Consider the following 27,494-nt stretch of genomic DNA (forward strand, 5'->3'; position numbering starts at 1 on the left):
CACTCTTTGTATTCTGATTTTGCACCATGGCTAGAAAATTACACCTTTACACCTTGCTCCTCCACATTCCTCTACACCACACACTTACACACATGCACAGAGACACATACCGATACTAAATGTCTATATTTAGTTCTGCCACTAAGATAAACCATTAAAATATTTTGGTGCACCTATGTCTCTTTTAATTTGTCACCTCACCACACAAGGTTTAACTTAATTGTGATATTCTGGTCATGTGATAAAAGATGGTCAGATTTAAACTCTTTACTGTTACGATTCATCATCTAAGTGCTTCCTAATTGCACAATTAAACTAAATTTAAGAAGGTACACAACCAATAAACTAAATATCATCAGCTCTACTACAGGAGAGAGATCAGATCAGATAGCAGGGAAAATGAAAAGTAAATCCCTTGAGAGAAACTTTGGAGCCCAGGATGTAGGGCGGAGTAGGAGGCTAAAGGTCAGCTCCTGATTCTCCTGCCGCTGCATTGTCCCTCTATGACACCTGTCAATCAACCGGTGCTGAAGACCTTTATACCGTGACAAAGGCCACTCGCAGGCTATTGAGCGAGACAACGATCCCTTCATGAGAAATGTCATGGATGTAGTGATAAAAAATGAGGTCAGCCGTGTGCGGAGCAGGAGCAGCCTGGGAAAGCTTCTAGCTCATGTCAAAACTCCAGAGTAGGAGTGTGTCACCGTCACACTCGCCATGCCACTGTGGCTTTTCGCTAAATGATACAGCTGTTATTGCCAGGGGATCATTATCCCATCGGTGTTTCTGTGTGAGCAATGTGCAGATGTGTGTGTGTGTGAGTGTGTGTGGCTTTGTGTGTGGTCAGTAGGTGACGTGGTGTGATGCATGTCTTTAATAACAGTCCATTACCTCTCTGCATGAGTGTGTGTCTGAATTTCCTTTGTATGTGAGCCGGTGCCTGCGCTTGTGTGTGTGTTACTGCATGTTCCTGGGTGTGTGTGTCCGTGTCCCCGCGAGTGTGTGAAAACAGAATGTGTGTCCTTGTGTGGAGATGTGTTGGAAATGGCTGCTGATGGGCCGTGAATCAGAGCCACGGCGTGCTGTTATTTCATGTTGCTCCCACCGGGACGGGCCGAGCAACCAGCCAGGCTGCTGTCTGTTATCCCTCACCCGGAGGTTCACTGACCCCAACCATATTTTTCTTCTTCCCCTCCTTTGTTTGCACTTTCCCTTCCCTCCCCTCACATGACTTGCTCCTTCTTTAAGACCTTCTCACTTTCTCTTCTCGCTCTGACACTTATTATTCTCCTGCCTCACTCGTTTTGCTAACCCATATTTCATCTTCAACTTCACCCTCCTGACGGATCCACACATTTGCTCTCTTTTAAAAAATTGCCAACATACCAAGATAGTTCTAAGCAGTGGCACCACAACTGATGCCAGCTTCTAAAAACACATGCCAGTACATGTTGGAAGGCAAAATTTCCCTCAGAAATATCTCCCTGTCCCACGCAAATCTATTCAGTGCTGTGTGAACGCTGACAAAACGCATAGAAATCCGCTGATCTTGAACGCTGCTCGCCCACCACAACAGCAGGCTATAACTAATCCATCTCCCACTACATGTTTTTAATGAGCCTCCATAACTGTAATCCGTATGGTGCAGTGCGGTGAGGGCCAAATGGAGCTCTTTTTCCCCGTGACTTTGTGCTGTCAGCAAAACCTGATGAGGGACGTGTGTGTGTGTATTTGTGTGTGTGTTGCTGTCACTGAGCATCTGTGTCGTCGGTGTGCCCATCCCGGTTGTCAATTTTCCATCTGGTGGATGTGGGATGAGTGTGTGTGTGTGTGAGGATGTGTGTGTTTATTGTTTAAATAGAGGATCTGTGTATTTACCTACATCCTCCTATCCCTGGATTATTGGAAACAGAAGCTGATGGGAGTGGCAGCAGTGTGTGTGTGTGTGTGTGTGTGTGTGTGTGTGTGTGTGAGGGAGCAGAGGTAGAAGCTGCCAGGCCCCTTTCAGAAACCCCCATTGGGGCCGCATTAGGGCCCTCTGGGGGCCAAATTAGAGGCCACTAACCAAGTTAGAGATCGGCAGCAGAGGGGGGCCTAACTGGCAGGGATTGACTGATTTCACTCCAGCCCTCTGAACTAACACACACGCATATACACACACCTCTTCTCTTTGTTTTGCAGCTGATCAGCAGAAGATAAAAGCCAGTTCCTGACAATAGCAGCCTCTCTGTTGGGGAGTCTGCAGGGAGATCCTGACAGAGGAAGAGCTGTAATGTATTCCTGTAGGTCAACCCAGATTAGTGTGTCTGAATCAAGGGGAAGTGACTTTAAAAAACCCATTTAGAGTTTAGAACGGGAGTTTCTTTCAATGAAATCTCATTATTGTTTTTATCCATATGTTCTTACTGGAAAAAAGTTCAACAAGTACGGCTGTAAATGATGAGAAACATTGATTTTTTTGTTGTTTTTAGGGTATATGCCTGTACAATGACTAATGGATGGGAATATCATTAAAAGAAATTTAAAAGAAAGAATAATTGAAACGAAGAGCAAAGTCACCATTTCTCCATATTAAATTTAATCAGAGAGTTTTACATAAAGTATTCCCATAATGGCTTTCTTTTATTTATTTTATTCATCATCATTTTAAAGAATAAACCTGCCAATATTTTATATTTTCTTTATTGTCAACAGATTCCATGAAAAGCTCTGTGTATCCAAATCATGATACTGTGTGTGTGTCATACAGCTCCACTGGGTGTCATGTTCCTTCATTACCATCAACGCGGGCACTGTAGTTTATTTTGAGTCAGTCCCACATACACCATTCTGCTGCTGGAAATACTCAGACGTGTACTAATCCGCCAGAGAAAATAGTGCCTAACAAATGCACTATTACTTCCTATTAAAGTAACTCAAATTTTTATAGGAATAAAACAGTTTTCAGGGCTTGGAGCTGAGTTCAACAGACAAGTTGGAAAGGAGTGATTGAATTCTTGTATCTAGTTTGTACTGCATGGATGTATTTATGTTCTGCACAGTTGGCTTTGCTCTTTTAATTTGTTGACAGCAAGAAAAATAAGGTAAAACACCAGCTTTTAATTCGAGTGGAGATCCAAGAGTTTAAAAAAAAAAGTAATTATATCAGGCTGAATTTTGAAAAGTACACAAATCTGGTGCATTTCAGTCAAAAGCATCATATACTGTGATTTCAGTGGTAGAATAAGCACATTTAGAATATTTAAAGAGAGCAGTGCAGAATAGAAACTTTATTTCTATGTGTAACAAAAAAACTTAAGTGGTAAAGAGATTAAGAGGTTAAACAGACCTGCCATTACTGAATACTCACCAGTGCAAGATTTATACCAGGTCAAGTGAAAGAAAAACAGGGCATCTCAACCCATATGCTCAAGACACGCCCCTTGCTTCCTGTAACATGTCACGCAAACAACGCACGCACGCACGCACGCACACGTGCATTTGGAGGTGGTGACATTTGTGAAGTCTCACAGAAGATGGTCATTAATCTCAGTTTTATGAGTGACTCTGCTGAGCTCTGCAGACTGTTGACCGCATCGCCTCGACACTCAAGTCCACACAGCACAAAAAAAAAAAAAAAAAAAACCCTGAGGGTGTTGATTGATTTGCCTCATGAGGGCAGTGAAAGCCACTCACTGTTAGGGTCGAGCAGGTTTCTGTTTATAAATGTCTTTGTGCATTAGCATCGTGACAAGTGGAGATTTGGCAGACAGCATTGTCTGCCTCAAAAACATTTAAAGAATTCATTTTTTGCACTTTCCATAGTTTTCCACACAAGAAATGTAGACATGGTTATTTAAATTAAATGAATTTCTTTATGACATGAGTCTTTGCCGAGTTGAGAGACTGTAACAGCAGCCAAACAGCTGTCATCTACTCTGCAATTCTGTTTAGTGAGAAGGTTGAAAGATTGAATCCTTCAGGCTGGACTCCAATCAAGTCATTAGGAGAAGGTGGAGCCAGTGCCAAGTTCCCATTCCTGAGTTTTGGTCAAAAGATCATAGCAGCAGTTCCTCCTGAACGCACCAAAACTCAGGGTTTTGTGTGAGAGGTTGTGATGGGGCTCAGAGAAGCAGTTTTGTTAGGATCTGTGCTTCTCTTCTCATGTGGGAATCTTTGTGTAGCCTCACAAAACTGGTTTAACTTCAGCACCAATGAGACTCTGACACAAATCCCACAAGAGGAAGCGACAGTGAGCTTACAGCTGCCGAGATCACCGCAGACCGCAGACCATCAGTCAAACCGGACAGGACAAGGTGATGCGCGTCGCTTTCCTGTCAGCTACCGGCTCAGGAGCTACCAGCTCAGGAGCCCAGCTGTCAGCAAGCAGAAACCGGCCCGGCCTCTCGTGGAGCACATGCAAACTTTTCAAAACCCTGAGAGATCAGAGGCCAGAAAGCTGACCTCAGAGCAGCTGGATCCGAGGGAAACTGTCCTTGCTCCAGAGTTGTTAAAAGGCCCAGATCTGAACCCTCCTGTCAAGCAGGAATCCAAAGTACTTTGAAACCTTTCTTTTTTAATCTATTACTTCTACACAGTCTCATCAATCTGTCCACCAAATATTTTCAGTGTAAATGAGTGTGAATGATTTTGTAGGTGCTGGTGAAGATAGAGCAGCGGGTGCCTGTGCCAGCTGACAGTGTGGCAGTGCGCTGCGGTGAAGGAGAAGTCACCATAGAGGTCAAGCAGAACTTCCTAGGTAATGGCTGCTAGTTACTTGTTTGAATAGATCGTGTGTGTGTGTGTGTGTGTGTGTGTGTGTGTGTGTGTTTGTGTTTTTTGTGTGTGTGTGTGTGTGTGTGTGTGTGTTTGTGTTTTTTGTGTGGAACCAGCACGGGTCCATTTAACATGCCTTCTGCTCTGATGTCAGTAAAAGACGGGGCCAGGTTAGAGGCCCGAATTGGAAAATTGAATGGAACGGTGAAGATGGGACACTCAGTGCTTATTACTGCAAATGGCACAGACTATGGACTCGGCTATCAATACTGTTTCCTCTTATTTCTTCACTCCGAGAAGGGGCATTCTTGGTACTCAAATACTGACTCTACAGCGTCGCATTAAGAAACCTTTTTATTTGTCCTGTAGTTGAACCTGCACTTGCCGTGAGTGTTATTGACTGGACCAGGAAAAGAAATGGCCTGGGGTAATGGTCTTGATTTAAGCTGTGCCTTTTCCTCTTTGTTCTTAGGAAACGGTCAGTTGATCCGTCCCAGTGATCTGACCTTAGGAGGCTGCGCTGCGCTAGACGCCGCTGACCACATCCTGCACTTCCAGACAAAGTTACAGGGCTGCGGCAGCACAATGACGGTGCGTGGCTTTCTGCCTCATGTCCAGCAATTTTTTTTTCGGTGTTCTCTGTAACTGCTGTGTGCTTTCTTTAGATGACCGAAGACGCCCTCATATACTCCTTCTCCCTGATGTACTCTCCAACACCCATTGCCAACACCTTCATTTTCAAGACCAACCAAGCTGAGGTGGTAATTGAATGCCACTATCAAAGGTAAAGGTCTGCAACCCTGCAGAGACCCTGCTAATGTTTACCTCTCTATAATGTCATCCTCTCTCTACTCTTGCCTATCTTTGCGATGAAGTGTATATTCTTCTCCCTCAACGAGCCCCTCTCCAGTGAAATGCCCGTCCTTCCTGTAATTGTCCTCGCAGGAGGCATTATGTGAGCAGCGGCGCCGTGAGGCCTACCTGGAAGCAGTTCGCCTCAGACATGCTAGCAGAGCAGCAGCTGCACTTCTCCCTACATCTCATGACAGGTGGGGGACACATAAAAAAAACTTAGAGCTGATGTTCTGGAAAAAAAAAAACCAAAAAAAAACACAAACTTTGATTTGCGGCAGGCGGTTTGACTAATTTCCCCAGCGAAGGGCGTAATTGCAATCACTCGAGGCCTCGCAGACTTTGCCGTGACTGTTAAAGATGCTAAACAGCGACTTGATAAACAGGAGTGAAACTTTTGATGCATGGTGATGAGCTGAAATTACATGCCTTGCAGGCTGCAGCTGACCCAGCAGGGTCACTTGCACAATAAAGAGATCAATAAACAGCTGATTATGTCTTCTAATTAATTCCAAGCTACACACGGCAAGACGGTGACTGCACCAAATCGCTCATCTTGAAAAGTCAGCCTTGCAGAAGCTCACCGCATCTCCTGTGATTTACTTGCATGGACTTATATGAAGTTATGAAGGAAATGATGGAAGTTTTAAACGAGTTTTTGCAAGCACAGACCCTCATCTGCGTTTCTTACCCAGGTTAATGATGATGTAATCCATTTATTGCCTTCTTTAAAGTCCTTTTCTCTTGTTGTTTCTGTACCTATATTCTATTCCCTGCTGCTGCGCTGACCCTCTCTTCCCCCCCATGGGCATCATCTAATCAGATTGATGGCCCCGGCATTACTTTTCCACTTATATTTTTTCCCTTCTGTATTTAATTAGAGGACTGGCAGTCGCAGAGGCCTTCCAGTGTTTACTTCCTGAGTGACGTGATGCACATTGAGGCAGCGGTCCTCCAGGGTCACCACGTTCCACTGAGGGTCTATGTGGACAGCTGTGTGGCCACTGTGAGCCCCGACCCCAGTTCCCAACCCAGATACCCCTTCATCAGTAATCATGGGTGAGAAGCTGTGGATTAGTGTACTTGAACAGGCCGCAAACAGACACTGCATATAAACAGTCAAGTGGATGTGTTTGTCTAAAAGAGTCAGCCGGTCATAATAATCAAGAGTTATGTTTGAAAAATACATATCAAGCGTTGATTGTCCTGCAAAGAGATGGAATGTGTTTATGAATATGATCCCAGTGCCTGTGTTTTGCCATATAAGGTGTTTAACTGATGCTAAGCTGACAGGAGCCAAGTCTTACTTCATGCAGAGGAGCCAAGAGGATAAACTTCATTTCCTGCTGAAAGCCTTCAGGTTCAACCAAGATCACAGGAATTCAGTAAGTACAGTGAGTGTGAGATGTGTTTTTTATACACTTTAATAAAACTACTGATCATGTAGACATTTGACTTTTTAGGCAGATTTTCTATTTCAGCCATCTGGTGTGTTTTGCAGCAGTCAAGGTGTTTCTTTAACCTTTTTTTTTTTTTTTTTTTTTTTTTTTTTTTTTTTTTTTTTCCTGGTGTTCTGTTAGTCTCTTACTTGCTAAGTTGGCACGTCATATATACATTTATAAGTGATATTTGATGGTGACACTGTCCTCGGAGGCTTAGGAGTTCAAATACTTTCCAACTGAGGGAATGAACGCAGTCTTAGGTAACGTTAAGCTCGGTAACTATGATGGACTGAATAAGCTAAAATGGAGCTGTGCCGTTTAATATAAACCAGTGTCAACTCAGAAAAACCTTTTGTGCATCTGTACATTACTGCTTTGGATGAATCTTAGCCAAATAAATTCTAAATGCAAATCACTGCTTTAAAAATCCATCAGTGACTTTAATTGCCTTTTTAAGAGTACGGTGCAAAACGTAGTTATTGCACAATACAAAAGCCTCATATATATGTACATATAAGTTTTACATAATCATGCACTATAGTTTCAGCAGTACAACATGGACTGTAATGGGATGCAAAGTGAAATAATTGAGCTTAAATTCCCTCTCAGAAATATTTACATCTTCCAGTAAGACTGGGTGGGTTCCTGTTGAGTACAGTCAGAACACTGTACATACTAGCAATGTTAGCATGTGTAAGGTTTCAGATAGAAATTGAAATATTTGAATCCAGTAATTTTAAGGTAGTGTGTGTTTAGTGAAGCTAGCATGTGGGGAACTTGATGTAAATTTGTAGAGATGTAGCCTGTGCAATATTTTGCATTGTGGTAATCCATGTTTAATACTGCATGTAACTTTAAAGCTCTACATCACGTGCCATCTGAAAGCAACAACGGTCTCTGTTCCTGTCGACTCGCAACGCAAAGCGTGTTCATTCCTGAGTGAGGCGAACAGGTTAGTTCCTACAAATGGATGGGTGTTTTTTTTTTTTTTTTTTTTTTTTTTTCCTCCTGCATCACCATGACTTTAATGCTATGAAAAGCTTTGCTCAGCCTCTCTCTATCTCTCTCTCTCTCTCTCTCTCTCTCTCTCTCTCTCTCTCTTTAACCGAATACATTTTTTGGCTCTGGACAGATGGGTGGCATCAGGTGGAGACAATAAGGTGTGTAGCTGCTGTGAAACCAGCTGCAGTGAGCGGAGATGGAAAAGAAGCCTGGCAGCAGATGCTGGTACAGTTTACAGAAGCAACATCACATTACACACAACATGAATCCTCAACATTTGATGCTAACCCATGCCGGAGGGGGGTTTGATACCATCCCTACGGAGCCCTTACATTACGGTTATTAAAAGACTATCACAAAAAATGTACTTTTATGTGATCAGGCCAAACTGACCTGCATGGTCCTAATCTAGCAAACCTCACCTTTTTATATTAGAAGTGGGTTTTTTTTTAGGAACCCAGTGTGAATTAAATCACCCCCACACTAATAGATGAGCAGAGGTTCCGCCCATGTTTAGACAAGCTTACTTGCTTTCAGTTGGCACACATGCTGTTTATGCATCTTGGGAGGATTGATTTTGAGTTAATCCCTTTAATTGTCCAACCAATCAGTCGTGTCGTGAATGGTTGACTCAGCTGACTAAATGCACTAAGTAGATTTTTCTTCCCCCTGCTATCCTCCCCCCTGTTGGACTTGGAAGGTCTTCCTCTAGATCTGCAGTGGGAGGGGACGGCTGCTCTGGGCCCCATCCTGCTGGAGGAGCTGACGGAGGTGTCTGAGTTTCCCCCAGAGCCGGTCTCTCTGCTCCAGACACATGAAGTGATTCAAGCAGGTAAGACGTGCACTGGTGGTTTTTCACACATGTAACAGTATAACTGGAAAATACATTCAAATTCACTGTTTCTTAATCACTAATGCTAAATACTGTGACTAATAGGGCCGATAATGTTTGTCTTCTGCTCTCTCTCCTCTCCATCAGCCTCTTATCCATCGATAGCCCTGCTGTGTGGAGTGGGTGCAGCACTGGCTGTGGTGTTGCAAGTTTTTATGGGTGCTGTCATTTGCAGCAGGCTACGCAAGCCAACTGGACACGCTGTTTATACCTGATTGAAGACAATAAAACATTTAGTACAAGGCCTTGTTTTTCTTTCTCTCTCATTTTGCACAAAGCAAAATTAATATTGTTTTTTAATAGTTTTTGTTTTTTTTTTAAGGCTGAAATCAACCATTTCAAAGCCTCAAACTCGACCTCTGTGGGTTGTTTTCAGAGTTAAACTAACAGTATTTCTCTGCAGGAGATGGCTGTGTTTGGTAGAATCTGTACAGTCTGTTGCTCAGGTGCATCTGCACTGCACTCCAAGTGTTTGCGTGCTAGGGTTAAAAGCGGTCAAGTCGTAGTGTCCAGCCTTGCAGAAAATGACCTGGTCATAAAATGCAGGCTATGTACACAATGAGGCAGTGTATATTGCTCCATCAATCAGCATGCTTAAATACCAGACTGTTTGTTGAGAGACTGTTTGAGGCATGATGCAAGAAATACCTCACTAAATATGGTTTGCAAAATGTACAGGGCTGTTGATAGAACATTTAAAGGGGGGGGGGCAGATGGGGTGGCCGGTGAGCGACCATTATATACACATTAGTGTGAATAATAAGTACTGTACACAAACATGTACAAGGTCTGAAATGACCCTGAAATGGCCTTTATGTTCAATTCATGCATGGATGATTTGTATGGTTAATTTTTAGGGAGCCTGCAGCTAGTCCAGCCATCGCCCCAATCTCAGGGAGATAATTTAATACACACCATTACTACAGAGCTGCCATGTAATTCACTTGAGCTGCATGAGATTTTTACCATCTTTATACTAATATACATGTAAAACAAAGAGAAATAGTGTAAAGTAGTGCCATTGGCTCCATGCTGCGAGGTAAAACATAAAGTACCATCCCAGTAACAATAGTCATATTTTAGCTTCAGGCCATTTTCGGCTCTTCCCTTTAATTCACCCCCTCCAGCTTTCTACCAGTGGCGGAGTATTCGTGAAATGGGGCTCATCATGAACTGTTGCTCACAAGCCCAGGAAGACGGATAGACATAATTAAAAAGCCCATAAAGGCGAGAGCAGGAGCTTTTATTACAGTAATATGTGAAGGCCTTGGTTTAATGGGGTGTTTGTTCCCGTGTGCAGGGCTGGCGGCTGCGCTAGTTTACTGCCGGAGTGATGCTGACCCCCTCCCATCCCCGGCACACCAGAGGCTAATAAAAAGCCATACCTAATGATGCACCAGCAGGACACATGACAGCGACAAACATACACACTCAGAGGCACAGTGATAGACACACACCCACAAGCCTCTCCCGAAAATGAGTCATTGAGGATGTGGAAAAAGGGTCTTATTGTGGTTTCAGGTACTGGAAAAAGAATAAAGGACGACAGAGAGAAGGGAACAAGAATAGATTGGTCACTAGGTGCTACTTTTACAGTGCAAGGAAGCACTATTTGCTCTTGCTGTTCCACACACTGCTGAACACATTAGACAGTTTACAGCAGTATATTTAACTTTTTTGGCTAACACTGGCTCACACTGACACCTTTAAGTTCATTTAGCAAACATGTGAGCAAACATTTTGCCTGTTTACACATCCAGAGCAACATTAGCATTCATTAGCAGTGTTTGTGTTGCTCTCCACCAACACTGACTGGAAATATCTGGCTCTTTAACAGCTAAATGCTCCATTACCTACATCCACCAGCTAGTTGCTAACTTTATCTTTTAGCTATTTGGTCTTTTGATCTGCTGCAGCTGGAACAGTGAGACTGAACCAGAGCAGTAAAGTTGCAGACTGTAAAAACCAAAACAATGAGCTGAAAGATGCTAAAACAATAATAATACTCTGTGGGTTACTCACAGCTAGGATCCCCTTTAATATTACACACTGATATTTGACCTTTTGTTGTTATAAAAAAATATCGATCAGTGCACCTTTAAAGCTTCATCAGGACATTTCACAAGTCCAGGAGGCGAAGAGTTGAGGAGGGGGAACAAAAACATACAGAATCACATACAGAAAGGCAGTGACTGTGTAATAATGTCGGTTGTGTGGTTCCTTCACAGTAAAGGATACCAACCGGGCACAGAGGTGGACCTGGACACCTGAAGACACTTTCAGATGCAGGCTGCTGAGACAAGTGTCTTTTGCTTCTTCCACACAAAACTCGCCTGTAGCTTTACACAGAGTCAATAGAGTGGAAAAGGTGTTAATGTCTTGTTATGGTCACAGAGGATCATCATCATCATCATCATCATCATCATCATCATCATAGTAGTGGAGATGATCGCCCACCCACAGATGTCTAACGGTTATGGCAGCATGGACCCAAGTTGACAAGCAAAATGGCCGGGTCCTGAATCAGCCATTTTCTCCGACAGGATGTGTGACCCCGAGGGCACAAGCCAACACACATACACGTGCGCCTCTACTCTCATGCACACACACAGACACATGGACCATCAAAAGTAATGGTGTGTGTCCAGTGGCAGGCAGGGAGAGAGTCCTCTCATGTCTGGCAGCCTTAACGATATTATTGCTGTAGATGGAGCGTGCTGGGGAATATTGTTCCACACCATTGGTATGCTGCAGACGTCCACTTGTACCACACACTGGTGGTGATGACAGAAGTTGGTATTAACACCAGACCTGTTGGTTGATGCCTTTGACAACGGACCACAACATGTGGATTCCTCCTCGAGACAAGAAAACTGCAGTTATTTTCAACTGGAGAGTGGATTTATGAGCATTTTTATTTATTTCTTTTAACAAAGACAGACATATGGGACCTTTATCAAAGAGACGGTGCTGTGTTATTACAGGAAACCTTTGAAATTCGAGGCAGACATCTCTATCATTTACTAGAGATACTATCTGACATAAAACATTCACTCCTTTAAATTTGAATAAATATCAAAGGCTGTTTAATTTAAGCCATGAATGCTCATTGTGTTATTATATGCCTCTGATACAGATTGTAATAATACATCTGTGTCTGCTCTGGGGGAATGCACATACTCACAAACATGCACGTGACCTCTGTCCAGGCCCATAATTAACCCTCTTAATTAATAGAGAAAAAAGTTGCTAACGAAGGAAATGGATTTAATTAGCCTGGTCTTAGCCCAGACACACGTGCACGCCATAAAGCACGCACACGTGCACCCACACACGCACACAAAACAATTAAGCCTCTTTTATCCTAGCTAATGGCTTCAGTGACTCAGAGCCTTTCTCATTAAGACTATCAATAATATGCTGATTACATGCATCCACTGGTCTCCTTTATCAGGGCACAAAGGGACGAGAGTGTGTCTCTGAGGTTTCAGGGGTGGGGCGGTCTGTCTGCGCGACCTTATCTGCTAAAATAGACGTTTGAATTGTTTGGCTGGAGAAGCTAAAAGAGGCTACGCTTTGCCGTGTCTTTATTTTCTGCAGTTTATCTTATCAAGGAGGCCACTTGCGTCTTTCACAGGGAGGAAATGCCTGTGAAGTTGTACTGCTGAGGGCTTTATGGGGGCAAGATAATAGACTGAGGAGTGACGGTGGCTGTAATGCTATAGAACTGTCTGCTTGTCTGATTGTGTGCCACCACCTCTTGCTGACTAGGTTCTTGCCTGTGGAACTGCTTATCTGTCCATCTCTGTTTCTATGTTTTTTAATCATATTTTAACACAGATTTATTATTCAAATTCTAGATTAACAAGCAATACTGCAAGATAAATCTTTAGGTATATAGCTGTACATCAGCCTCAGACCCAAAATAGCTCTGTATTAAAAGCAAAAAGCACAGGGCCAATTTGGTTAATACATCCATTAGTCTGAAGGCTTATTAGGTGTCAGAACTCTGCATGGTGGCTTATAATACAACCAGACAGAATTTCACAACTCTGGAAATGCATTCTCAGTAGGATGATACAAAGTAATCCATATGTGCTTGTATGTATTTGATCAGCTAACGTGAATGTTTCATTGCATGACGGCAAAACTTGACCAAGGTCCAATCGTTTCTGCCAGGTGAACCTGCAGCGATGTCATGGGAAAATAAGGAGTCTGTCTGAACGTAGCCTTACCCTGTCTGACCAGAGAAATAGAAATGTCTGCATGATGTAATGCAAGCCAACTCAAGAGTCCTGCAACAAATATTATCACTGTGAATTTTTATTCATGCAAGTGGCAGTGCTGGCAGTTGACGGTCCCTGTCCCCACAACATGACCACAGTCTTTGTTAGTTTTTTTGCCGTAACTTAAAGTTACATAAAACACAACCGCAATTTTCTTTGTATTGAGTTTTAGTTAATGTTTATGTTGTTTTTCCCCCTTTTCACTTCTTTATCCCTTTATCATGAACTTTTAATCCATCTTTCTTCTCGCCTCTCTATACACGTGTGTGTGTTAGACAGACATAGTAAAATAAGACAGACAGGCGTCTGTCACACAGGCAGGAAGACAATAGGTCTGTGCTTTGACCTTCAGTCTCTTCCTGTTGTAAGAGACACTGGGGACGCTCCCGGAGGAGGAGAGAGGAAAGCAGCAGTTTGACCTGCAGTGCCACACCTTCACCCCACTATACTGCATCCCCAAACATCCCTGATGGCGGCTGTTGCACTGTCTCTGATCTCCACTGTTTTCCACTCGATGCTATTGTGAGATTTGTTTTTCATCTAAGTTCTAAGGGTCTCGTGAGACCACCTATGGAGCTGACAGACCGTCCTTTGTTTGGTTACCAGCCTCCTGAGTTTGCTCCAGATAAACCTCGTAAGTGGACCTTGAATTAAGATTTTTTAAACGTACTATTCCAAGGTCAGGAATTGACCAAAGTCCAATTCTGGAAATAGTAGTGTGACAAAAGGTCCATCTGCTGTCAAAAACCATGACATGTGAAGACAGTGCAATAGAAAAAGCTAATAAGTGAGACTTTGAGTCAAGTCAACAGAGCAAAGTAATAATAAGAAAGTCTATCTGTTGTGAATTTGTAGTGTCCAAGTCAAAATCACCCTAATGATGTCATTAAGGCTATCCTGTCATACTTGTCAAAGCTGCTCCACACACACTGTTCAGCTGCTCCCAGAGTATCATCGCTCATGACCAGTAAACTGACCATTATGTGTAAAACTGGCTCCCCTTTAACATCATGATACTGTTTGCAGCCATATTATCTAGTCCTTCATGTGGGCGTGGGCCTCTTTCTGTATTATATATATCCTGTAAGTAGTAGAAGGTTCTCTATGGTGTGGGGCTAATGCTCTAGAAAGTAAAACAAGTCTGATTCACTTTGCATGAAAAAAAGCTTTGAAATAATACCTGAAATACACTGATTTGTTATAATAAGCCGGGTTATAAACATAGGATTTAATGCATACAGAATATTATTCATAACAAAACCGCAGCCTGCTTGCAGATCTCATAATCCCGGTCTTCTACCTCTGGACGACCTTTCACAGCCGAAGATTGCAAAAATACAGAGAGCTCTGGAAGGATTCATTTGCTGAAACCATTTCTTAAAGCTGCGGTTTCATTTCTCACAAGTTAAGTTGTTCCAAAACAGCATTCCTCTTAACCATGAGTGGACGTGTCACACGAGCCAAATGCAACAGCTCCCAAAATGAAAATAAAGTGTTTCTTGGAGGCCTGTGCTCCCATGGCTCCTCATCAGCTGTGCCAACAGCACCACACAGAACCTCTCCGACCCAAACACCCAGCACATGAGACGCATAAATCACCACGCTGGGAAGCATCTGCACCAGGGAAGTTAACACGGATGTGACTTAGTGCAGAACAGATGTCTTTTCTGACTGAAATAACATCAGATCCATCCCATAGTGAACCCAACACCTTCCTTTTAACTACCAGGAGGATAACCACAACAAAAGGCCCCCCCCTTCCGTTTATTCCTGCTTTAGATGTGGGTCTTTTCGGTAGACAATGGATGAAAATATTCTGGCCTTTGTGTTTGATCTGGATTTTTTTTTTTTTTCTTGGGGTGTTTTTCATGTGCTTTAATGGGAATGTGCTGAACAATGTTTGATCACAGCTCTCAGGTGCATGAAAGGGGAACAAGACCACAGACAAAGGGATAATAGAAAATGAAGAAACCCACACCTCTCATTTATGGGTTCTAATATATACATATTTGTCCTACAGACCACGACCTTTAATCCTGATTGGCACGCCGAGAGTGGATGAACACACAGCATACAAACACACTCCTTTATCATTCAAAGTTTGCCAGAGCTATCAACCTGAATAAATAAATCCCCCTCTTATCTCATAACGCAAAACTGGATAAGCGCTCCCACTGGGTCTGGATGGAGGAAGCTGTCAGCACCTCTATTTTGGTTTTGCCTTTGCCTCATACAGAGACAGAATCCTGTTTTTCTCTCCAATCCATCCTCCTGGTTTTCAATCCCCGGAGAGTCATTTCCCTCCGTGTGCGTGAGACGTGTGTGTCCCCGCCACACCATCCATACATGATCCCTCTTTCCTGCTTATCTTCGGCGCTGGGGCCTATATCTTTCAGCAGTTGGTAAATCCGCTGTGTTGCGGAAATTTCCACCTTAGGAAGAAAGAAAACAGGATTTTCCACGTTGCTTTAAACCTGTTTGAGAGATGTATGTGCCATTACTCATCTCTACACCATTGCCTTCCTACATGTCTGTTTTGACACCTGTAGCTGCTGTGGGCAGGGGCCACATTTTTTTTTATCTGTAACCCAATTTCAAGAAGCCAAATATACTGTTTTCATGCACTGGAGAGCCTTAGATTTATTTTGTTTTCTTAATGAACCCTATAACAAGAGCCTGAATGCATGACAATGACAAATGTATTCTTAATTTCCAACATCTCACTGCTGATCTCTAGTCTACACAGGGCAAGAACAGTTTGTCAGGAATAGCCGCTGTTAGCTTTTTGATGATGTGTGCCTCTATAAAGTCTCTATTATACTGTTTTTTTTTCATTCATCAAAAGAACAAAAGAAGCCAAAATAAATAAATAAATAAAGGGCTCACAAAAGGAAGGATGTATGGCGTGTTGTCCAGCTTTTCTCACAGAGCAACATTGCCACCTGCAGCCAGCAGCAGTCAGTAAAGTGCTAGAAGGGATATTCACATGGCTTATGAGGCATGCTGAATCAAATGCAGACGTTGAATGATATGAGTGTATGTGTGCTGGTATAACATCTGTGACCTACAGAGTCATCCAGCTTTTCTCATTCTCTAAGTAGTGGACGTTAACAGGACAGGACTGTATAAGCTTTGCTCACATCTTCTTTCTGCTGTGACTGTGCAAGATGGAAGCTATTCCCTGTGCACTGCTGCACTCCGGTGGCAGTCTGTGGTAGGACACGCTACACACCATGAAATGGATGAGGTGCAGGGTTTTGGGGAGGGCTCATGGTGTTTAATGTTTGGCATTGTGCTTTTTGTGAGCTTTAAATGACCTTCCACCATAAGGACTGTGTGTGTGCATAAGTCTGATTCAATGTCAAGTCAAGCAAAGTCAATATTATTGTACAAAATCACAAATACCAATATTGCCCCAGACACCCCTCGAACCCTACAGCATTAGTTAGGATGAAGCAACACTGTAATGTGTGTCTGCTGATATGAATCTTATGTAGAATCTTACACCGACTATCACGATATATTGATGTGTTCATGCTTGTTATTATTCAACCTCTGCTCTTAGTAGGTATTAACGATAGACTATATAATACAAGTACTTATTAAGGACAGGAGAAAGTGCAGTAATTTGTTGGAATAGAAAGGCTGTAGTTTTCTAAGATTAAACTGCCCCCTGTAGATTAGGTTGCTGAAGAACAATAGAGCCTCGGAGCCTGATGATTGCTTTTAGTGACATTTACATTTGTCAGGTACGTTCCTGTGGCTGATTTAAAGGTCATGAAGCTGCTTCTCTAAGGGCAAGATACCATGTCGTTTCCAGAACATTAGTAAAAGTACGATTATCTGCCAGAATGATGGGGGGGGGGGGCGGTGTGGGAGGTGTGTGTTGTGTGGCCTGTCAGCTCTTGAAAATATGTGACATTCACTTGTATTTATGTGTATTCTCTTTTTCTTTTTTCTTTTTTTTTTTAATCACAGTTGATTTAAAAACACAGTCATGTTCTGTGGTTGGAAAATTAGACTTCCAGGTGCATTGCAGTCCACCAGCCGTGGCCACTAGATGGAGCAGTCAACCCATTATTGGCGTTTTGGACGACAAGCTTTTGCACCAGTGATATAGAACATTTCATAATAAAATCAGACAGTTTAGCAGAATAAGAGTCAGAGCCCTGTGTGAATACACTTCAGCTATAGTCAGGACCGTGTCTCAGGCTCAGGGGTCAGAGTATACATGTGAGTGTGCAAGGGTGTGTGCTGGCAAAGGTGATTAATTGATTTAGCCACACTAGTCGTGCACAAACGCACTCACACAAACACACACATGCTGATCCTCCGCCCACTCTCATCCCTAAATACATTTCCACTGCAAATCACACAGCAAATAAATCACCATGGTTACAGTAATATAATAATTGCTGTACTTGAAGGAGGGTCTGACTGATGATGCTAGGAAGGCCACTTAGAAATCGATAATTACAGAGAAAACAAGGCGTGTGTGATCCATTTAGCTGTAGAATGAAAGCTTGAACGCCCGTTTGATCCACTGAGCTGGATGGAGAGCGGTAAACAGAGAGAGAGAGGGAGAGAGAGAGAGAGAGAGAGAGAGAGAGAGAGAGAGAGAGAGAGAGAGAGAGAGAGAGGATGTGAGTGTAGAAAATTTAAGAGTGGCGTGTGTGTGAGCATGAGCATCTTTGGCCTGTCATTTCAAATACTGAAAATCATCATCAGGTCCAGTGTTGCGTCAGCTTGAAATAGAGTATCTGTTGATCAAGTATTAAAGTCATGATCATCCTATACTCTATTCCCCATGTACCTCTGGGAAATGGTACATCACACAACACACCGGCTGTAGCTCACACAATCAGAATATGGTCTCCATTTAGGAAACAATTTGATAACAACAAAAAGCCTTCTTAATGGCAACTATTATGTCAAACCACCTCTCCCAGCCATCTCAGCTCTGTCTTTTCGTGCATGGCATGGGAACGGAATTTGAGATTTATACCTCGTTGGGGTATTTGCGTCATTCAATCAACTGGCAGAAAATCTTAACCTCCCCCACTCTCATTTCTACCATCATTTACAGATTAGGTATTTTGTGCAGAAGAGCTACAAGCTACCCTTTCCCTGAGATAACCCCGGCAACAGCAATAAATATTCTTTAAGCCACAGATGCTAGTCTCAAAGGCGCCATCACAGGGATCTATGATATACAAGCCAATATGAATCCTCAGCCTGTGGCTAGCCTTAGCACCCTCTGGGATCAAGATCTTGGCACACCTCTTTCTAATGATATGTGGGGTGCAGTTTTAGCACAAGTACGCTCTTCTTCTTCATGCAGTAGGTACGGGCTGGCTTGTACAATTTGAGTTGGACAAAATAAAAGACACCTTGAAGGGAGACAATGATACGTTCATGAAAGTCTGGCTGCCTTCTCTGATTTACTTTGATAATCTAACCAACAGAAACTGGGATACCTAGTTTTCTTTATATAGTTTGAAGACTTGCCTGTGCAGGCCGCACTGTTTTCTTCTACCTCTCTGGGAAAGCCCATTCTCTTAGTTTGTTGAACACCACTTGAACGCACCATTAGCCTGAAAAGAAATGGATTGAAATGTTAAAATCTTTCAATGAAGTCATATGTCAGCACTATACTCTTAAAGAAGCCAGACAGACTTTGACAGAGCAGGGGCAACCATGGTTTGCTGCACAGTCTGGGAGGTCAGCATCTCTCTGCTAATGGAGGGGGTTGCCTGCTGTTCTATGAGGCACTGGAAGTGTCCTTGTAACCTGCTGCGGCAGCCAGCAGCCTTGCAGCAGAGGCATCAATATTTCAGGCTGATGGGTCGCCTTGAGATGGGTTATTATTGTCTCTTACTCTGAGGGAAACACATACACCCAAGCATGAAAAACACACATACACATGTTCTTTTTCTTAATACTACATCCACCAGCCTTGACATACACACACCGGAAGAGAGAGACGCTGAATAGCATGTCATCGCAGGCTGTATCCAAACACTCATTTTTTCATTCACAAAAATCCTGACATCATTACAGCTTGTTGGAATGCAAAATACTTAATTACTACCTCCAGATTCACTCTGTGTGTTTATGAGTGCGTGTGTGTGTATGCGCGTGTATGTAAAAGAGAAACAGAGAGGGAGAGAGAGTATGTGTGTGAACATAATTAGCTGACTTCTCTCTGATCCTTAATGCATTATTGAATATTTCAAAGGAGTCTCAATCCTTTGGTCTAAGTGACTGCCAAGTTGGGATCACAGGGCGGGTTCGGCCGTGATGAAGGGTGGTTCAGCCATTAAGGAGTCTGGGCTGAGCTGCTGGCCTTGTGTGAACCTGCAGCTCATGAATAATATAAATTCCTTTACTGTATTTGGAAGCACTTTGGACTGTAGTAAGGGAACGCCATATTGATTTTTGGGCTGTGCAATTTCAGGGAACGAGTCCGCTCGATTTTAGTGGTAAATAATGGCTTGTAGAAAATAGAGGATTTATTTCAATCATTCCTGGTGGAGAACAACAGCCAGGGTCTCGTCTTGTTGCCACTGAACTCCACACACTGCAACCTTGACAAGACAATAGCTGTGTTGTCATGGTAATATGCCATTTCCAAGATTTTCATCTCATCTCTCACAATTATTGCCAGTATGTTTTCTTTTCAGAAATGCCACCATTTATAATTGGATATTTAAATTGCGAAACACCTACAACATAAGACAACTGTAGTAAAAAATTATGCAAATCCAAATGTCGTTGGGCTGATGCATAACACTCAATTTTATCTTGAATTTCTCTCATTTCTACTGTGAGTTCATGAGTAGAACACACATTTCTGAGACACTGAGTAAAGTATGTTTTCCCTAAAATCTACACGCTGTATGTTGGTAATGAACTTGCACAAACAGAGCATCCATCATCTGTTATTTTACGGATCTGTGGGCGTGGGTTGGGCAGCACAGCAGTGCAGTGGTTAGCACTTCTCTCTGTGTGGAGTTTGCATGTTGGTGATTTGGTGGACAGAGCCAGGCTAGCTGTTTCCCTCTATTTCCAGTCTTTATGCTAAGCTAAGCTAACCAGCTCCTGGTTATGGCATCATATTGTACGGGGGGATGTATCAATCTTCTCATCCGACTCTCTGCAAAAAGGTGAATGATCATATCAATAATCATATTTCTCAAAATGTCAAGCTACTCCTTTAACTCAAAGTTCACTTACTTGCTTTTTCCACTGGCTTCAACCACATCTCACCTGCTGATAACACTGACATACTTTTATTTAAAGCAATTACAAATACATTTTTTTTTTATAATAACAACATATGAAATGACAAATGAGAAAACAGTGTGACAATGGGAAGGAGGTCAGCCGTTGTGTTGAACACCTGAATCTGCAGCTCACCGTTTATCCGTCGGCTCTGCAGCTTCACTGTTGTGGTTCACTCTCACAGCAGGCAGCTGCTTTTAGTGAAAAAGCTCTAAAAACCCACTGCACACGACCCAAAAACATAGCATTCTTATATCTGAACAACCGATACATTATTAAACAACTGCACCAATTGACTCACATATGATCCAGTATGGATTATACAGAACCTTCCTTTATGCTGAAAAACGCATCCTGGCGGAATGGATGGAGCATTATGAACAAATAGCTGCAGCAGATGATTTATGATGATGCATAACTAGTCTTTTCTCAGTGGACAAATGAGTCTGCCTAAAAGTGGATACTCTCAGCATCTTGAATCAGCTCACCCACTGCAGTGTGCATGCAAGCATTTGGGGATCAGTTTGTTTAATGTAAGTGGCACCTCCTTCAATCCATCATTACTAAGGCCTTGTGATTAGTAAAATGCTCATCAAAGTCATAGTGGGAGTAAAATGCCCAAGTGATCTCCCTACAATCAATCAAATTGAATGAAACATGGTGAAAGTGGTCACACGCACACACACTCACTCCCTCCCTCTCCACTGAGCTTTGTGTCAGCCGTAAGCTCTTTCCATTAAACCTGTGCTGCATTAAGCATTTGGGTTAAAAGCTTTCATAATCAGGTGTGTTCTCATTTAGTGTACAGAGATTTCCAAGATCAATACTGTCCTTGACGTGAGAGCTTTGCCCACTGTGTGTAGGTGTGTGTGGGTGTATGAAAAAGGACCTCAGAGTCAAAGCTTTGGCCCCAGTGCATGTGTGTTTGTGTCGTGTTTTTGCCCATCTGAGTGCCTGTTTTCTGTCTTCTGTCTGCGGGGCAAACTGTTTTCCTGCTGTGATCTCTTCATTCTGTGTTAGTTCATTCTGTGTTCAAGAGAAACTAACAGTGGTGTTCTGTATATAATGCGGTTGTTTTTCTGCCTGACGCCCCCTCAGCTGATCCTGAGGTCCACTCTGCAGACTGCTACGGCAACAAATGTAGAGTCAAAAACCCATTAATGAGCACAAGACACACACAAACGCGGACATCTGCTTTGGTGTGTGTTTTGGAAATATGTTTTGTGCTCCAATGTGTGTTTCATGAGTGTCTATGCCCATCTTAAGCAGCAATAAGCATGGTATTCAGTCTTAAAATTGAGATGACACAATTGAAGTTGTTTTGTATGCAAATCAACTTGTTTTAAGACTTGTTATGAATCCAGTTATAATGAGTTTGCAGAAGAAGAGAGGATCTGTCTGTCCTTTAAGATACTGCCACCTGTTTCTAAATAAACTTTTTAGAGATGATGTCCAAAATAAGTCTGCTATTCATACTCAAAACACAGTCATACGTGGAAGAAAAATAACATATATCTCAACTCTACACCTACCTCAGTGTATCAGCCTCAAAGTTCATTTCAAACAAGTCAAATAAAGAAAATGAGTTGTTAAATTGATCATTTTTTAGCAGCCTGTACTGTATATATTTGTGCAAGCCTAGTATGTGCTTGTGCGTTTTGTTTGCAAGTGTGTGGGCGTTCAGGGACTTTTAGAAGTATGCCGGCAGCAGCGTTTTTACAAATGCCTCCTCTGCATTGGGATCAATACGTTGGCCCTTGGGGGGATGAGCTTGACCTATGTGAGCAGTTTTTCATAATCACTTACGTCTTGAAAATACCGTTTTTCTCCATAGCCCTGCCGCTTTGGCTGTGTTGTATTTAACTTTTCTGCTATATTCGAATTAAAGACTTGCATCCAATATAGAAAGATAAAAAATGACTAACGGCTCAAACATTTTTCAATTAATAAATGCTGAAAAGAACATGCAGGCTGGGATCTCAGTATTTCAGGAAAAAATAAAAAGATTTTTTTCTTCTGTCGTTCTCTGTGAGACCTTGTCTGTTGGTCTGTCTGGGATTATGTTTAGTAAACCTGAACTTTTACGTTGCCATCAACATGATGGGTGTCAAATGTCACAAGATGAATTATGCTATGACTGAGTCTGACAAGAGGTGATTCAATAACAGTAACATCTGTCAACAGTTACCTTCACCAGTCGACCTGCAGGGTACTTCTATATTTTTGAAATTCAATATGATAAATAGTAAATTGAGCCCATAAATGTCTGTGTTTCAAACTGTTGTGCTTGATGAAATATCATAATTTACACTACCCCCTTGCCGACTAATTACGTCTTCATCCCTGACACTGCTAAAGGCCTGTGTCCTCACTAACTGTGATGCCTTCATTCCCAGTGGCATTCCACTGAAGCAGACCTTGGCCCTGACAGAGCAGTCTATAATGGCTATGTTCATTGTTCATGTGCTCAATAGGCAGCACATGGCGTGGGCAGCAGTCAGTGGGGCTAAATTTGTGCCTCTCTGCTCATTCCGGGGATATTTGTGACTTGCTCCTTGTTGACTCGTTGCGCTCCTTGCTGACAACGGGTCTCTGTGTGTCACAGACTGCTAAATCCACCCAGCTGTACGCAACTAGGCTGCAAAATGCTGGAGATGTGCATGCTTCTCTGTAAAGCATCAAGTGGTGATGATGTGCTGATTTAGTATGTATGATTAGCTTTTATTGTCATTTTGCTGTTACATTTGTATTGACAGATTTTAAATAGTAATAACAACAAATCAATACATATGATACATATATAACATACAATAAATCTGTCATGATAGTTATAAAAATCGATATCCTTTGTATAATGGGTAGTTTAGATTGTGTCACAAAAGAAATCTACATTATTTTAGCCAAACATATTAAATCACTCTTGCATCAAAACAGTTAAGTTACAATAATAAAAAAATACATCAATTTTCATTATTTAACTAGAAATTCAGACTAGGAGGAGGTTACTGTACATTCGTCACATAGAAGTGTTGAACATAGGGAGATAACCTGTAGTATCTCAGAGAAGACAGCGCAGTACATTTTGTCAAATGTCCTTAATGTCTTCATCTTGTCGATGGCAGGCTACTTTGACAGACAGACGGGCACTGGTTCATAAATCAGTGGCCACATCTTTTCCCCGAGGGAGATTCACTGTTGTTTCCTAGGTAACAACCACCCCTTTACCCTTGGTTCCTCTGGACTGTACCATATTTACTGTAGGTGGGAAATTGTGTTGTTTATCGAATAGAAGTAGATTTCCTTGATTTAATTGAACGACATTTACCAACACATTATAACTGCATGCAGTATATATTGTAGTTGCAGTTTACAATAGCTCAAATAATTGTTATTAAATCCGGTACTAATATTTATACCTTAGAACTAACCCCCTAGCGAAGCTCATTCAACATTTCCTCCAACTGTCAAAATCGCTTGTTGCTTCCTACCCTAGCCTTAAAAGTAGTTAGCGAGCTAGCGTGTAGCGAGTGATAGCGTACTTCAGCCTTTCACTGAAATACATTTCGAAAGCGGAAAAGTTTGCTGCTGAAAAGAAATAGTGAGAAGTCTCAGTCGAAGTCCATTTTCTGCCGTCCTGTTCCGAACCGTGAGTCCCCTTCCAGCCGAAATAGCGCTTTCGAGAAGCGGCGGTGGCGGCTGAAGTGCAGCTGGATGTGACAGGTTCGTCATCAGGTAAGCTGCAGGTAGTTAGCTTAGCAGCTAGCACCCTTTGGTTCTGGCGTTTCTTTACACACTTGTTACGGCGTTATACGGAATATGGCAGCTTTTTTGGACAGTAAAGGTGCCTGAAAACGTTCTTAATGTTGTTGAAACGTTGGTCGTTGGTGACTGGGTTGCTATGCTAGCTCCTAATCACTGCCGAGAAAGCTAATGAAAACAAGTGAAAGCTGCTCCATAAAATCAAAGATTAAATCAATATGCATTACGTCGTCGTGGTCCCCCGTGTGTTTCTCCTGCACGGTTCATTGTAATGCTTTCTGGGACATTCTGTTTGCTATTAGTGAAGTAGCTAATGACCTAATAAAATCTGTCGGGGCTAGGTTCTGATAGTAACTAATTCATTATTAATTCCACTTATGATAGACAGCCACCAGTATTCACCAATGGCGTTGGCATCACTGTCACAAAGTGCATGTATATTCCAGTGTACTACGAACTAAATGTAACATGTTATTACTTTCAAATGCTAATGCAAAAACACCTTTATTAATGTGCTGTTAGATTTAATTGCTGGGTACAAGAAGCAATAAAGCTGCTCTTATGAGATGTTAACTGAGGCACATTTCATCTACTGCAGGTTGGCTGAGCAATAGTCTTTACACCTGGGTAAGGTTAATGGGTTTTGATTAGGCTAGTTGCTAGGTCATCTACTGTAATTTGTCCTTCTGTAAATGCAAATTGACATCTAGAATAAAATTACACCATTGGAAGAGCAGTGAGGCAGACTGGAGACATTAAGTTCAAATGAGCTATCAGTGTAATACTGTAAAGTGGACCTCGGCTTGCCATTTATATGGAATATAAATATATATTGTGTTCATTAAGGTTATTAGAGCAGTGCCACACACTGCAATCCACAGCACAGTAATCCACTGTACAATATAACAGCTAGGAAATAGGGTTTTTTTTATAATCAGAAGTACGAAAATAGATTTTATACAGGGTCAAATTAGCTTCAGATTATTCTACAAATTCCAAAATTCTAAAATAGATAGTTTGATCCAAAGCCAGTAGGAATTTTAATGTAGGGTATCTAGTATTCACTGGTTGATTTTAGTCTTCTCTTTTATTTTAACTTTTGAACACAGTCTCAATGCACAGCCTTGAACTTGTTCCAAAACAAACTGGTTGACCACCACTCGCCTACGCATCCATTCAGCACTTGTGGACTTAGTGTGTGACAGCCCTATCAGAATAAGTTACAAATAGAAGGAAGCACAACTCTCTGCCGCTTGATATTTGATTATGGCTAATAATAGAAAAAGACAGCTGCCTTTTCATTGATCTGTCTTCGGTGCCCTATTTCTGAGCCCTGTTTTTTTTCTCTTTCCCTGTCGTGTTTAACTATCCAGTAGTAATAGTAATAACACAGAATACAAACAATATTCTATGCTGGGGAGCATTTTCAAACAGTTTTAACCCATCAATCTTCATTTGCTGTAATTAGCCATTGTTTCAAAATTCTCCTTTTGTGTTTGAAAATGAAGCCGCTTTGGGCAACAGAATCCGAAATCTGGTTGTGTGTGAGTGAGCCAAGCCGTTTGGGGTCAAACAGGACAGGGATAATAAGTGGGGAGGGGATACCATGTGGGAAGGAAGTGGCTCGGCTTGTTTGTCTGCCAGGCTTTTGTTTGTTTTCCTGTCGGACAAATCTATTTAGGAGGTAGGCTATCTGAGGTCTGCCGGTGGAAATTAGCTACAAGCAGGGTTTGTTATGCAGATATTGACAGTTATTCAGTAATGTGGTTATTGAGAAGTCAGTTGCAGACAAATGAGAGATTGATAAGTTTCATCCATCAGCAGTGATGGAGCATACTGACCTGTACAACTGCCGTTGTTTAGGATGAATGATAAGATATTTAGTTGTTTATTGCAATCATACCAGTCAAGTTTCTTCTTGCAGTAATATTTAGTTGTTGCTGTTGAGAAGCACTCCTCCTCCTTTAATCTCTTGCCTCTGTGTACATGATAGTGTAGTGAGACTGCATTCATGGAAGGTGTAAATTGACACTTCTGCTTTTGACAAAGGCTGAGATCCCTCGCCTCTCTGTTCATGCTTTATCTAATGGAAGAGTACTTGTCTGTGTTATTTCCCTACAGGTGCCCTGATGCCTAAGATGACGTCAGTATTCAGTGTCATTTGCTGAGGTAGACAATTTTTCATGCTAGTGAGATTAATCCCCCCCAACCCCCATCTCCCCAAAGATAAATCTATTGCCTGTGAAGCATCAGATTATATATAGCTACCAAAGCATAATCAGACAGTAAATAGGTTTGTTTATCATGGAACTGTAAATCATGTTTAGCTTCACTGATGTCAACGAAACACCCAGGCTGCCGCGTCATTCACAGCCTTTGTATGAGACAGAGGCAGAGAGAAAGAGAGACAGACACAGGGAGAGACAGAGGCACAGAGACAGACGGTACAGCTGTTCTATTGAATCTGGATCGAAAAGTCATGAAGCTGGATCTCTGACTCATCAGTTCTGTGACGCTCCGGTTTCACGGCTCATGTGATGCCAACCAGCATGTCATCAGCTGGGTGGAGGGGAGAGGATGGGTGGGGTAGGAGACAGACCAAGACTCCCAAATCCCAGCCATAACCAGTCTTTTTTTCCAAACACATTCTGATGCAATAACAATAACAGAAATGTTCACTACTGTGCAATTTTCCAGTCCAGTAAACTAAGGAATTAGATTGAAATAGAGCTTGAAAGACATCTTACAGAAATGGGGAAAACATACAGGTAGGGGATGAGGATAGGTTGGCGGAGAAGAAGACATGATATACTGAATGGAAGAGAGGAGGAGGAGGAGAGGGGTGTCTGGGTGGTGGGGTAGATGAGTTTAGAGGACGGATTCTGAGTGGAAGTAGAGGTGAGTCGGGAGGGGGAGGTGGTGCAGTCCTCCTGTTTCCTGGGGGGATGGTGTTAAATGTGATCATAGAACGTAGAGAAGGACGGGGCTGATTTCATTATGAAACTGCAGCAATTCTTTGATTATTGCTTACTGATATAACTTTGTTGTATGACAAATATTTCTAGACTTTATATTCTTGAGCTTGTTTTTTTTGAAAACAGTTCATTGGCGCTGATATGAATTGAAATAGAATCAAGTTCACCAGGGGAAGAGTGGAAAAAGAATTAATTATGTGATATCTAGTTTAACAGGGCATGAAATTGGGGAAATACCTTTTAAGCT

The 27,494-nt window shown here is 42.2% G+C and overlaps 2 protein-coding genes across 2 annotated transcripts in view; both read left to right on the plus strand.

Moving 5' to 3' along the window:
* The first annotated feature begins 4,008 nt into the window (after positions 1–4,008).
* LOC111644446 (zona pellucida sperm-binding protein 3-like) lies at positions 4,009–9,187 on the plus strand. Its single transcript, XM_023393330.2, has 11 exons — positions 4,009–4,534; positions 4,636–4,738; positions 5,228–5,346; positions 5,421–5,539; positions 5,701–5,804; positions 6,489–6,666; positions 6,875–6,992; positions 7,910–8,001; positions 8,182–8,276; positions 8,752–8,883; positions 9,031–9,187. The coding sequence occupies exons 1-11, from the start codon at positions 4,097–4,099 to the stop codon at positions 9,156–9,158; spliced, it is 1,626 nt and encodes a 541-aa protein (XP_023249098.1). The 5' UTR covers positions 4,009–4,096; the 3' UTR covers positions 9,159–9,187.
* Positions 9,188–24,007: 14,820 nt separating this feature from the next.
* Positions 24,008–27,494, plus strand: part of mbnl2 (muscleblind-like splicing regulator 2) — a 51,118-nt gene continuing 47,631 nt past the window's right edge. Inside the window, exon 1 of the mRNA XM_023393333.2 lies at positions 24,008–24,245. The gene's annotated coding sequence lies outside the window, so the exon portion shown is untranslated. The remainder of the gene's footprint in view (positions 24,246–27,494) is intronic.

Source organism: Seriola lalandi, unplaced genomic scaffold (assembly GCF_002814215.2).
Source record: "Seriola lalandi dorsalis isolate HSWRI2012SDOR001 ecotype SW California unplaced genomic scaffold, Sedor1 jcf7180002054933, whole genome shotgun sequence".
Lineage (NCBI taxonomy): Eukaryota > Metazoa > Chordata > Actinopteri > Carangiformes > Carangidae > Seriola > Seriola lalandi.